General features: G+C 41.0%; 1 protein-coding gene across 1 annotated transcript in view; it reads left to right on the top strand.

Moving 5' to 3' along the window:
- wdr70 (WD repeat domain 70) overlaps nt 1-14,460 on the top strand; it is a 42,810-nt gene that overhangs the window by 2,816 nt on the left and 25,534 nt on the right. The window contains exons 7-10 of the mRNA XM_080476869.1: nt 152-285; nt 1,736-1,889; nt 5,139-5,215; nt 12,780-12,954. Of these exons, the coding sequence (XP_080332995.1) occupies nt 152-285; nt 1,736-1,889; nt 5,139-5,215; nt 12,780-12,954 (540 nt within the window). The remainder of the gene's footprint in view (nt 1-151; nt 286-1,735; nt 1,890-5,138; nt 5,216-12,779; nt 12,955-14,460) is intronic.

Raw genomic sequence — 14,460 nt, forward strand, 5'->3', positions numbered from 1 at the left:
CAGAAATCCTTTTCATTCTTGCAAAATTGTGTTACCTGTGTTACTAAACTAACATTTGAATTTTTAGGACCAGATTTTGACAAAACTTGGTAAATATTCAGGGTTTTTTTGTTTTGTGGTTTAGATTTAAATAAGGAAATTGTCTCTTCAGGTGTCAGCTCTTGGCTTGGACCCCTCTGGAGCCCGCCTGGTGACTGGTGGATACGATTTTGATGTGCGGTTCTGGGATTTTGCCGGGATGGACCAGGCCCTGCAGGCCTTCAGGACCCTGCAGCCGTGCGAGTGGTACGTGGAACATCTACACAGTTGCTTAACATGTGTTCAATTAGTTCCATGCAAGCATCCAGTAAATCAACTGCATTTGAGTGTACCAAAGTGTGCACATATACACAAACACACACTCTTTTATTTAGCTTCACTAAGCCTCATTTTAACTCTGGGCCTTTATCTCTTTTCATGCAAAATGAGGCTTACAGAAGCAGATGTTGAAGATATGTGGCTGATTATGTGTGTGTGTGTGTTTCCGTTTCACCAATGTTATCATCAAAGATCAAATCCTTTTTTTGTTTTTGGAAACCAGTGAGCCTACACTGGAGCAGGATTCCCCTTATTAACAAAAAGCCATGCTACATTTAATTTGATTACAATGTAATTCAGTTCCCCTTTGTCTTAATGACAAGCTGGACTCTATATAGAAAGCTGTGCTGTTGAGGTCAAATGTCTTTCTTAAATCAACAGTCACTATCTTTTTCTCAAAGGATGTTTTTGCCACATCTTTCCTTTGCTATTGATCTGAACGGCTCTGATCTGTATGGAGTGCTGTGCATTGTGTAATGATATTCATGTTTCTTCATTGTCCTTATCAATACTAGAGACACAATGATACATTATCCATCCAGCTTCCATTATAGCTGCTGCAGCCAAGCTGACTTTGGGTTTCAGTTTGTGCAGATATCCACATTATTGAACCCAAATTCCCTCTTAAAATTATGTTTGTGGTCTCTGCTGAAAAGTGGAAATGTCCATTCCATCAGCAGCTTCTTTGACTGACATTGGGTTAAAAGCTGAAAGACAGTGAGAGATGATCAAAAACGCCTATATTCTTCATGTATGTACAGTCCATTTGGGGTCACCACTTCATGTAACAGGCATGTTTTTTGATTGTGGAACAAAGTCAGCATGCCCCAGCAAACTCACACATAGGCACCGGAGAGAACATGCAAACGCTGGGACTTTCTCTGTGAAGCCACTGTGCTCGACGCCACACCTCTGTGTTGCTTCGAAAAATGACTTAAAGTCCTTCTGTTCTGTGGGTGGGAAGATAAGCATGTTTTTCCAATAAGACATTCATTTTTCAGTCTCTGAACATTCCACACAAAAAACATGTGAATGTAATCCATTTTGCATAATGGGATTCAGAAGTCATTCTTTTAATTTCAGAGCCTTTAAACTGCTATCATGGTCAACGTTAGGGTCGAGTGTGTGAAGCCTTGTGTAGATCAAAGACTAATGATCACGTGTGGATCAGATGTTGAGCTGTTTTGTTTCCATATAGCTTCATGTTTCTACTGTTTTTTTTGTTTGTGCCTGAGCCATTTGGAAATATAAAACTTTTCAAGTTGCATCATAGAGTCTTGGTGCGGAGCCCTTTTTACAATCATACTGTTCTGTTCATGAGCACAGAGCAACACCCCTGAAATCTGAACTAACGGTATTTTTATGTTTGTCTTTTCAGCCATCAGATCAAGACATTGCAGTACAGCATCACTGGTGACGTTATCCTTGTGATATCTGGCAATGCACAAGCCAAAGTGCTGGACCGGGATGGCTTTAATGTCATGGAGTGTATCAAGGGAGACCAGTACATTGTGGATATGGCAAACACCAAGGTAGGCAGAAGTGCTGTTTACTTATAATTCTGCTTTGTCCAGCTTCGGTCATACTTTTAAATGACTGAAATAATTACTTGGTGTTCCAGAGTACAATAATGATGAAATATTAAGCTAATCAGACAGGTTAAAAAGACAGATTTAGACCTTTTCAATTTGTTGAATTTCAATTTAGTTTTTGCTTATGGAGGAGTTATTGAGAGCAGGTATATGGATTTACTAAAATGCAAGATATTTCTGACAATATTCACACTCGCATAATGAGAAACAAGATGTTTTTCCCTCCATTGGACCACAACTCCCCAAAGAAACTTTAATAAAATCAAAACTTGCCACAGGAAAACCACATAAAGGCCTTAGCAAATACGTACTTCATTAAATAAATAGAAAGATTTGAACAATGGAAGCTGGAACAAAGATGCTTCTGTATCGCTTTGGAGGGAGGGAAGAAGCTGAAATTCTTTGTGTGTAGAATTAGTGTGATCGGTGAAGATGCACCTAGTTTTCTTTGCTTGCCGTTTACAATTTCTCCGTTAAAAAAGAAAGGAAAAGTGAGTTTACCAGAAACAGCAGGTGAATATTCTCACGTTTGAACAAAAACTTGTGTTGTTGTCATGTTCAATAGACAACTTAAGTAGGGATTTCACCTAATTCTATCTCGTAAGTAAGATTGTCAAACCTGGTTGGGCCTTTTTTAAAAAAGCTGTCTGAATGTGTTGTCAGGTTTGACTTTGATATGACACATGTTCTTTGATTCCCACAATTTTATTTCAAAAATGAAATCATGCTCTTTGAACAAAACTAGAAACAAGAGCCGAGTTGCAATTATCTGGATTTAATATTGGGGAACAAAAAAAAAAAGAAAAAAAAGAATTACAATGGTTTTTGTTTCCCTTACATAGCAACATCAGTGTGCCCAGAGTGACTACTAATAGTAAACAAGGATGGGATCATCTGCTCTTCTGCTCTGTGGGTCCACCCTGCCAACGCCTAATGGTAGCAAGGTGTAGCGGCTCTGCTTTTGTATGTGAGGATAATTCTCTGAGCTGTGTGACCACTGGAGGCAGTCTCTGTGGGACAGGATCTCCACATGCTTTCAGGACTGTGGAAATTCGTTTCTTTAATATACCTGCATCTACAAAGAAGGATCTTAATTAAGTGTCCATGTTTGGGTTTTACTGTGTTTAAGAAACCACACTGTGGTCAGTAAGCATCTGTGCCAGATGGGGTGTATTTGGACGGAGTTTATATACCACCCATATGAATGACTTGAAGTGAAGGCCCATTGATTGCCAGTAGAGTTTTCCTGGATGTCCTACATTCTTGTCCTGCTCAGTCCCATCTGGAGCTGATGGAGGAGCTGGGTTCAATGTTTTGGCCTGCTGACAGTGTCTTAGTCGATTAGCTGTGCCCCATGTGATAATTTAGACCTTCCCTTCCACTCTGCCTTCGGTGGCACACTTATTTCTCAGCAACGGCTTTGCACCTTGTGCTATGTGATGTGTAAAACAGAGCCCTTCATATAGATGTAGATTTTTAAAATTTCTTTATTTGATTTTGTTTTGCAGTTCTAGTCATAGTATCCAGGACAATAGTGAACATCTTTAACATAATTTTCATAGTCATCTGCTTGTCTTGCCTAAACAATGGTATAAAGTTCAGAAATGTCTAAACAAAGTAAGATGAGAAAATAACCACAACAACAAAGCTGAAACTGGAAGAAATTTAGCGTTCCCATGACCAAAATCTTCTTCAGGTAGTCGGAATGATTAGCCACCCATCTCAACTTTCCAGTCTATTAGATGATTGATCAGTCATCGGATTGTTCCTGCATTTATTAATGGAAATTTGATACATTTATTGACCTACCGAGCATCTGCTAATGGCAATTGTAATAATAACAAACACGATGTGTTTCAATTGTTCCCAGTTACTGGGTTTTGTTGTCAGGGAGGGTTCTTGTCATGGTTCTGTTTGTCATTAACGTGCTCTTGTGTTTACTGTGTGGGTTTGACGATCAGTCTGTTTCCTCTTAGTCATTTGCTGTCTCAACCCGTTGAGGAAGAGGAATCGTTTTGTTTAGGAAAGGCAGCGTCCCTTTCGCCTTCACCGTGAAGCTCTTGTGAAGAATGTCGTTTATTTTCACGCTATTCCTCGAGCAGGCGAGCAGCCGGACCACTCACAGCCCATTTGAGCTTTAGCCTCATCACGTAGTGAGTGTGTATTTTCTACCCTAAAATTTAACAGCTTAGCAATTTCTAATTCCATTTAGTCATAAAACAGCATGGCGTAGGTAGTTCCACTCAATCAATTATTAAAGTGGCATGTTTAAAGTATTTTGACAGTGAACAGGTCAGCCCTCTTCCTGATCCACACATACCGATATCATTTGGTCAACTTCTGCTCATGCTTCCCTAAGCATCCTGTCAGAGAGCGGTATGTCATGTCTGAAGCGCTCGCTGCGGCGCACTGAAGTGTTCCTCTCCGGCCTCGTAGACGGGGAGGCCTCTCTTTGGGTTATCCCGCTTTGAAGTCATTTGTTATGAGTAATTCTCCGCACGACTACTCCAGCAGAGGAAATGGCTAAAAGTTACGCCGCGAGGAGTTCACTGTTTGAAGCTGTGACACAGAGTGCTGCACACCCTCAGAGTTCACTGACTCAGTTTTAAGGCCAGGTCTATGTCGAGGCAGGTAGAAGTCAGTGTTACAATATGCTGAAATTAAGTATAATTTCCTCACAGCGCGCTTGGTGAATACAGATGATTTTAGATAGTTGGTGTGTATACAGCCACGTGTAAAAATTGCATGTTTCATTTGCAGTTTTCAATACACACTGCAGATAATGCGCCATCACAAAAATGTAATCGCACCCATGAAGTGGTATGACATAAAAAAAACTAACGATGGAGGATCACATCTGTCTTCATATTATTTGTGTGTAAGACTGCAAAACATGCCTTCATGAGTTTACTTTCATTGTTTAGTTTTTTTTAATTCTTCTGGCAACATTTCTCCTCGTAAGTTTCCATAAACTCTCACTGGCTGCAACTTCGAGCACTCACTAAATATCAAGTGAGTTTGAAAACACTTGTGGGGAGACTGTCAACACTGACTGGCCCTAGATTAAGCAGGATGTAAATACACTGGTGTGTGTTCAGCGCTTCAGAGAGACAAATAAGTTGTTGCAGGATCCGACCACCGAGAAATTAAAATATAATTTTATTCATTTTCACTCTGTGCTCTTTTTAGGGGCATACAGCGATGCTAAACTGTGGCGACTGGCACCCTAAGATGAAACAAGAGTTCATGACCTGCTCCAACGATGGGTAAGTCTTAATGAAGTACTGTGTATAGCCCCCTGGAACACTGAATTCATTGAGTTGCGTGTTATAGGAACATGCTTAAACTTTATATTTGAGACATGGAGAAATAGTTCTTAATCTGTCCGTGTGTGTGAGATTTAAGTAAGTTTTCATTGATAATTGGTTTATAAAAGGGACAGTGCATGTCGTTCAACATATAACCCCGCCACACATGTACACATGCAAAATGATTGTTGGAACTAATTCACATCTTCAGTCCCTGAGCAGGTCTATGCCAGCTATATAAAAATGGAACAATGAAATACAACAAATTTAACTGTATACAACTGTAGCAGGAGGAAATGTAAGGGCATAGAGGACAATACAGCTATTTGGATTTAAGATGTTATTGTGCTGAACTATATTACATCATTTAATAAATTGCATGGTGCCCACATATTGCTGTGATTGCTATTCCTATTTCACTATATTTCGTACAGTGAATTGCCCAATGCCCTGATGTTGTACTGGGTTTGTACATAGGATTTCTGATTAAGTGCTGGCTTGGTAATGATATATTTAGCTGTTTTGGTACCCTTAAAGTGCCACATTATGCAGGGAGAAATGCGTGTACAACCAAACTTCCGTTTATCTTATGTTTTAGAAATCTGATGTTCAAGTCACCTCTTCTGTTTTTTTAGTATCTCGTCAAACATTTTCATCTTTAGCTGCAAAGTCACTCGTCTTTGTTAAAGTAGTATTCTTATTGAAGACACTTTCTTTGCTCCCAGTCTAAACCTTTCCTCTAGAAAACGGAGGCTTCCTCTGTATGGCACGTTGACACACGGTGCATGTGTGTTGGATGTGGTCCAAATGCAACACCTTGCTTGTATATGGTGATTTCATTCAGACCGATGTGCAGCAGATCAGAAGATGTCATTCTTTATCATATACTTTCTATTTAAAAAGAGCAGAAGACCCGTGTGGCTCCATGTTTGACCTGTGTGTAGGTGTGGGGTACTGTTTGTGGGAGCACACACGTTCCCGAGCTGTGGCCCAGTGATCAGTCTGTGTGACAGGCAGCAGTGCAGAAATTCAGCGCTATCATCATTAAGTGAAAAACAAGTTGATAGCTTTGTGGGCTCGGCCACAGCCCACTGTTTACCATCGCCGCTGCTCTCCCAGATGTGGAGGTTGGTTTACTTCGCTCTTATTGAGGCTCTGGAAATCCTCCCCTGGCACGTTAACGTTGGGTGTTGCCCCCTTGCCAACTCACAGGAGCCCAGGGAGCCGTTCACAGGCAGAGCAGGTCAGCACAGCGAGTCTTAGAAAGGCAGTGACAGAAGGAGGAAAGAATCAAAAGGGCTGCTTATATAGATTTATCCAGGGAAGAGTTTGTGCATTTGATGGTTTGTTGAAATGACAATGCTGCGTTTTACCTTCGTCGACTCGTTGGTAATTTTCTGTGAAGATGAGCTATCCAGAAGGCCTTAAATATTTAACTTCTTCAATCACATATCCCTCTTTATTGCCGGTGTTGTTTAATTCGTTTGATACATTTGCTTGTTTGTGATTATTAGAAAGTTGTAGAGCTTAGTTCTTTTTTTCAACTTACACACTTTTCATTATTTAAAGAGGCATATTTTTTACATTGCTCAAGCAATTCTTGGGATCCACTAATAAATGAATTATTGTCGAAGTCACAGATGTGACTGAAACAATAGATTTTCCGGGCTTAGTGGTTGTTCCTCTCGATTATCACCAATTTTTATTTGAATACTCTATTTAGATGTCATCCGGATGATATGTGTGTCTACATAAATACAGGATTTAGTGAAGGCCTGTGGTATTGTTGTGCCGTCATTCATTTACGCTTTAGAGTTGGAGCAGTCTGCTTTCAGTCAACATTGATTATTGAATTTATGTGCCATTCGTTATGGATGGGTAATTAAGGTTCCCATCCTTTTGTCCCTGCACACATCATGTTGTATCCATCCACTTGGACCTCATCCTTTCAGTGAGTATAGATTGTGCAAAGAGGCCACGTTGTTTTCAGAGGATCTGTTGATAATGTACCAGCGGTTGGCCCACAGTGCTAGCGGGTGTCTGCTTCTGGCTCTCTGTCCTACAACATCAGAACAACATCCAGGCTTTTATAGGGCTTGAGTCTAGTTTGAAACCCCTTTCTGTGTTTGTTTGAATAGGTTGTTAAGCATGATCACTGGACCGCCCAGTCTCTTCATTAAGGACCCCCCCCCCCCCCCCCCCAGTTGCGTGGAATCTCATTCATAGAGCTGCCTACCAGTTCCTTGAATGATTTCACTAAACCAGACTTTTATTTCTCCCTGGGAGGAAGTGGATGAGAGGGAAGTGCTGATGAAATACTTAAATAATACAGCAGCAGGGTGGTGGGGATTGTTAACACGAACCAAGGACTGAATGAGGGCGAAAAATATTTCTGCTTGGACGGGTTGAACGTGTCAAAATTTTGCTTTCTTATGTCATCCTGTTTAAGAGTTCGCAATACTGAAAGTTTCCAAACACTGTTTTTGTTTGATCCAAGGAAGCCCAAATTCCTATTTGAGTTTCAAGCGACTTCGACTGAGTCAAACTAAGTCTGACAGAGTGAACAACAGTTCAAAAGAAAACCACAAATTTATTTTTCAGAAAGTGGTAGCTAGAGATTTCAGTTGCTGTTCTGAACATGAAGTAAAGCGTGGCTTTCACTTCGTGCCGCTGATGAATTTTAAGAGCTGCAAGCATTTTCTAATGAGCAACATCTTGCAGCATAAAAAAGGTGGTTTCTGTTCAAAGTTAACAAGCTGTACAATGTAAAATGCTTAATAAACTCCTACATCAAGAAAACATTTACATTAGTTTCTTTAAAGACAAGCTTGTGTTGTTGTTCTCTTGAGAACGTTAAAAGATTCATGTAAGGCTCTTTTTCTTTTTTTCTTTTTTTTTTTGCGATTGAAAATTCAGCCTGTGGAGCGGAGGAGAGGACAAACTGCGACTTTCTAATGGGACCCACATGTTGGTTGTGTGGAGTCTTGAGGCACACTTGTGCATGTGTACACACAAAATACACACAATTTGAGGAATGTTTCTAGGAGCTTCGAATGCCAGGGATTCCCTTCCTGCTGGCCCGCTGTCAGAGCTGCAGCTGGACTGCGATGTGTAGCTGTATGGAGAGAGAGAGAGAGAGAGACCCAGAGGACAACACGGCAGGTCCTTCTGCTGCCCAGGAACAAATTATTTGTCTTGGTCATGTGCTGAAACCAAACACATAATTTGAGACGTGTCATATTGAGGAAATCTCTCTGGAGAGCATGCACACAAATGAAAAGCAGATTTGTGATTTTCTGCACGGATAAATTGTGGAAATTTTTTCTCCAACGGGAGCACCGAGCACCTGTGCTATAAGCAAATTTTTTTTCTCTCACTTTTTATGAGTCACAGTTTCTCCCTGTCTCAGCTTTTGTATCCTGCGTGTCTTCATTGATCATATCTACCATACAAATCGAGTAAGTAGGTCGTCAGTTTTCCTGTGCTCTCGCAAATGCTCGCCGATGGCTTACTGTGGATGTTGTGAGGAAAAGGGCATTACTGCCGGGTTATTAAGTATGATCTGCATGACAAAAACAGGGAGGAAGCCTGTAGACAGGCACCACAACATGTGTGCGAGCATGTCGGGGTGATTCACACAGTTGGATCAGGTTCATCCACAGTCCAGCAGATCTCCAACTGTTTCCCACTTTACACTGCAAACGTTCCATATCTTGCCCAAGAATGCACATACCATACATTTAAGGAGCATACTTGTTCTAATTTACATTCATGGCTGAATTTCTGACTGACAGCAGTTCTTTAGTGTGTGAACTTTGAATGCAGTTTGTGTGTTTTCTTATCAGGCAACATCCTTACAGATGGTAGGACATCTTATCATGTGGTCTCCTGATTAAATCTGAAAAGCTGTCATGAAGCTAAAGTCAAAATTCTTGATTGTTTTTTTTTTTTGTACCTGTAGTGTGTGGTCCCCCCCCCCCCTCTGCCTTCTTAAAGATTATATTTAATTTTTTTCAGTTTGACCTGCTCGCAATGAGCCAGGCTTATAATGCTGTGAAAATTTAGTGAATCAGCCTGTCAGTGTACCCACAGTCCATCTGCGCTTAGACCACAGTGTTTCCTCTTTGGCTTCTTTGCCTGAGTGCAAGTGTGTGTTGTATGTGTGAGTGCGCGCCTTCTCGCAAATCCCCTCTCTTACCCCCCCCCCCCCCCACTTTATCTTGTTCTGCTGTGATGGAAGATGGAGCATCTTCCCCTCCTAATCCTTCCTTCTCATAGCAGAGTCCCAGTTAGTCAGTCAAGCAGTCATCAGGCTACACAGCTATCAGTGGAATTCCACCAATAAACAACCTTATACTAAGTAATCACCTTTCTTTTCTTTTTCCCTTATCTCATCATCTGGGAAAGTGATCCTAGCAACCATCACCCCCACCAGGCCCATAACCCAACAGACAGATAAAATCTGGAGCCGGGGTAGTTGTCACTCCTCAGTTGATGTGTGAACGACGACGCTACCTCGTAAAGTGCACATGCATGACTGAGGTTGTATAGGTCTCATTTTATTACATTCACTTCTCTGTCTCTGAAGCGTTTATACAAGAAAAAGGCACTGCTGATTGAAGGGAAAACAGGGCTTTGAGAAAGAGGAAACAACAAAGGTATATCACACCCTCATGTTTTTACCCCTTTTCTTTTTTTCCATGTCGCATCTGAATTTTCTGTGTTCTTTTTCATTGCCGTTCCAAAAACAACTACCTCCTCAGACTTTTTGAAGATCAAAACCGCAAAAGGCCTTTTCTGAAGTGATTGCTTCTTTAAAGTTTTGTGACTCTGATGGGGGTTGTAAAGCTTTTACAATGAAATTATTTTAGGGAGAGGCAGTGCTCTCAGTAGTGCAGTTTCCTGGTCTGGATTTAGGTTGCAAAACAAAAAGAAGAAGAAAAGTTTGCACTTGGCCTGGTGTGTTGTCATTAATATTGTACCAAGTAATGTAAACAAAACACATGCCCGGCTGCTGCTGTGACATTTATACTGCAACAAACGTTCCACAACAGTGCTGCACTAAGTGCAAGATGTGGATTATTGTCGTGGGATTCTCACCAACAGCTGATAAATGTATAAATTCATCAAAACGGGAGCAGGAATTCCTCTATTATCTGAATGAATTAAGATAAACGGTGGCACCAGAGTATGTTTGCCACCTTACATCCTGACCTACTTTTGACTTGCCCCACTTGCCACAACTGGACTGCATAAATGCAGCAATCATACGAGACTTGTCTTTAACTGGACTAAATGTCATAACTGTGAACAACTCATAAGTCATATTAAAGCCAACAGTTTCCTGCCTTATTGAGTCACTACGTTTTTACGACACTGAATCCTTGCATTAGCCTGGCTAAATTTTTAGTCAAAATATCTCTGTAAACTTCAGATAATGCAATGAATAGTCATACTATTCCTACACAGAGCAAGTGGACTGGAATGGGATGTGCTTCTCTTGTGATTGGAGGTTTGCCCACTGCTGCCTCGGGATGGGTTAAAGTTGAAGAGAAGCTCAAACAGATGCTTCTGGGTTGCTAATGCCCGAGCTTGCTATTGACTATTATTGAAGTCTGTTGTTGTAGGTGAACATGAAATGGCCCAAAACTGACGAGCTGAAGCAGTGCATATCCTTGCTTACGTGACAGATTTCAACAATGCATCGAGAACATCCCCTTGCATGTATGTTACGACGAAGACCATAGTCTACTTAAATGGCTTAGTTCAGCTACAAGTGTATGTCAAGTAAATGTAAATGTCCCGATTGTCTCACCCTGAGGGTGTGCAGACTTTAACCAGCAGCCGTGGTTGGCTCAACATTGAATGACTCCAACCCCTCTGCTATGTCGCTTCTGACGGCAAAGCACGCTCATGTTTTGGAAAGAGCCCTTGCGATAGACAGCACTCCGGGTTCTGCGTGCAATGCGAAAGGTTGTTTTTAATGGCTTGACAGACGCCCACAGGTTTCTGTAAACAAAACAGAGATGTCTGCGTGAGGCAGCAGGTGGACCTCTTTGTCATCCAGTCTGTGTGGCTATCGCTGTTTTCTCATCCACCTTTACACAATCAGACAAGAATCCGCTCATGTAAACACTTACAGTATAATGCAAAAGGATTCAGCTTGTACTCGTGTGTGTATATATATATATAATTTTATTTTTTCCCCTGACTTTTTTCAGAAAGTTAGTAACAGGCGGGTGTTGTATATTCAAACACAACTATGGATCAAACAGAGTTTTTATTTGACCCTTGCCAGCTCTTACTGAAACCATATGTCTTGAGCTGGCATTTGTATCACAATGTTCGACTTATCCAAACACAGTTGAGTGTGTGTGTGTGTCTGTGACTTTGCAACCAGCCACGGAGGAATCCTTTGCCTGGCTGTTATAGTGGGAGCTCGGCTTGTGTGTTTACACTCCTTTGCTGACCTCTTGACCCACAGGCCAAGATGCTCACCGAGGCAAGCCGCAGGTCACAGACACATTTGGATGTAGTCTGCCCTGCCGTGAGTGTTGTGTGGGTGTGCGAGAGGTTTGGCTGTTTGTGTCTTGTAATGTCTTTCAATAAATAAATGTGGGAGGCTGCATTTTTTCGTGACTTGCATTACTGGCAGCCATCTGAGTTCAACTTACACTAATGTCAACATTGTGCATGTTGTTGTTCTGTCATACTGTCTGATATTTTGTTTTCCAAGCGCAGCCTGGCAGAATTTCTCAGAAACTCTGAAAGGGGTGAATGGCGAGTGGAATAAGATGTGCTCGCTGAAGATACAGATGTGTATTAGCTGTTCAGGTTTAAATTTAGATGAGGACAGAAGAAGCTGTATGAGGCATCTGCTGCTCCGACAGCTTCTTGACAGTACGTCATGCAAGTCGGGTCAAAGGTGGAATGTTTCACCCTGTTGTAATCTGCACAGGGACTCTGTTCTTTGTCTGCAGGGATCTTTGATCAATCAATTTTTTTTGCACTTTTTCCCTTTCAACTTTGTTACTGATGCTATACATGAATATACTCTCTTTTAATTTTAAGTCAATGGCCATCTCATATAACTATAATGTGTTCAGTGTTGATGACCCTGTGACGTTTAAATGAGGGGCTTTTATTGCACTCCATGACATTTTTGAATAAAATCTTCCAAATGTACGACATGAAAAGTTTGAATTTAAAACGTCTTCTCTGTGCTTTAGGTTGTATAATGTGTTCAACAGATGTAGGGAGGAGAATCAGGATTTCACGGAGGCTTCAGACATACCTGTCAGACTGATGTACTGTTCTGCTGTTTGCAAAGCTCCTCGCCGTGCAGCACAGAGCTGAATAACCTGCGGTTCACGAGGATGACCAGGGCGCACTGTATTTCTCCGTGTGATTTATTGTGGTGGCGGGTGGCGTTAATGATCAAATATATTTCGACAGAAAGCTGTTTTATTACCGCTCCATGTCAGTTGAGTGAGGATAAATTAAATTCTCTGTCTGTCTACAGCACCGTTCGCACATGGGACGTGCAGTCGGAGAAGCAGCACAAGTCTGTGTTTAAGCCCCGGTCCTTCCAGGGGAAGAAGGTTATCCCCACGTGCTGCGCCTACAGCCGCGACGGGAAGCTCATCGCAGCAGGCTGCCAAGATGGCACCATTCAGATCTGGGACCGAAATCTCAGCGTGAGTCCGGAAACACATAAATACCAACCACAGCAATGTGCATTGTAAATGTAGGATGTCTGTTTTCCCATGGCAGAATCATGACACTCTGACCCATGTGGCCTGTGACTGGATGACCTCAGAGGTCAACAGCTCACGAACACTGCAGGATTCAAAATGCCTTTCTTAAAAATGCATGAGTTTGGAAATATTTAAATACCCTGTATTTCCAGTATTCAGACATTTTTTAGTGATGTCACTCTCAAAAGTTGTTGATTAATATTCTCATGTTTTACCCCCTCTTCAGCGCTCCTCCTGTTTCAATATTTACGCAGTGTCCATATTTTTAACTTTAGTTAGAACGAATAAATACATTGGAATTATTTGATTTGATTTGTGATGTAGTTAGAAAAAAAGTTGTTTTAAGAAGAGTGAGAGGATGATTTAATAAGATGGATGGAAAACCTGTCAAAAAGATTCAGACTTTGTATTTGTATCTGACCATGTAAAGCCAACTTGTACATAATGCAGTGCAATGCTGGTTGTATAATATGTCAGATGGTTCTGGTACTTGTTGGTAAATTTTTAAGATAAAATAATTCACAGATACTTTATGTTGCTAGAAGAGAAACCAAAGACACTAAAGCGTTATTGATATCACCTTTCCGCTTCAAGTCTATGAAGCTATCGTTATCTGCGGCAAAATGTTTCTACATGTCAAGCAAAGTATTGATGCAGAGAAGAATGAAGTAGACAGAAATTTCTTTATTGCAATTTCTGAAGTGAAATGTCTATAGTAGCGATCCAAGATGGATAAAAACGTAACTAGATATAATTTAGAAAAAAAATTCAATCTGAAATGAAATTCTTGAAAAGTACCATCTAATGTTGTACCAGCCTTTTCCGTGCCGTATGGCGGCTTATACTCACAAAATATTTCAATACTACAATTGTCTGTGATGGAATGGTGATCTGCCCGCCCAGGATGCACGCCATCTAGGATCAAACCCTACGACCCTAATGTTTAGTAAAGTGGCATAGAAAACCGATAGGTGAATGTCAAAGAAAATGTAATTATTTCATTTCTAAATGTTGATAAGGATGCTTGAAGGAGACGAGAGGAGAAACCAGATGTTAGAGACCGCGCTATAACAACATGCCAAAATCAGCCTTGTAAGAATGCCAGTGTTGACATGCTGACATGAATAATCTGTCTGCAGTCTCATTTTGTTGAAGTTGTTGAAACATTTTACTTAAAAAAGGAAATGCTCACATGACTTTGTCAGTAGGAAAATGTTAGAAGATTGAGCTGCTTCTTGTAATTAGTCATTGAGATTGTTTTTGACCTTCATGGGGAACCTATTGACAGATCAGCATTGCTACTCCGAGAGCCGGTAAACTAACACGGCTCAAAATGTCTGCTTACGTAAGTGAATTACCTGACGTGTGATGATTGAGTTCTGTTGCATGGAGGTTGCTGGGAGGCCCAAATCACAATTACCCTCTGTACATTTTCCACAATTACTT

This window comes from Lipophrys pholis, assembly GCF_963383615.2.
Source record: "Lipophrys pholis genome assembly, chromosome: 12".
NCBI lineage: Eukaryota > Metazoa > Chordata > Actinopteri > Blenniiformes > Blenniidae > Lipophrys > Lipophrys pholis.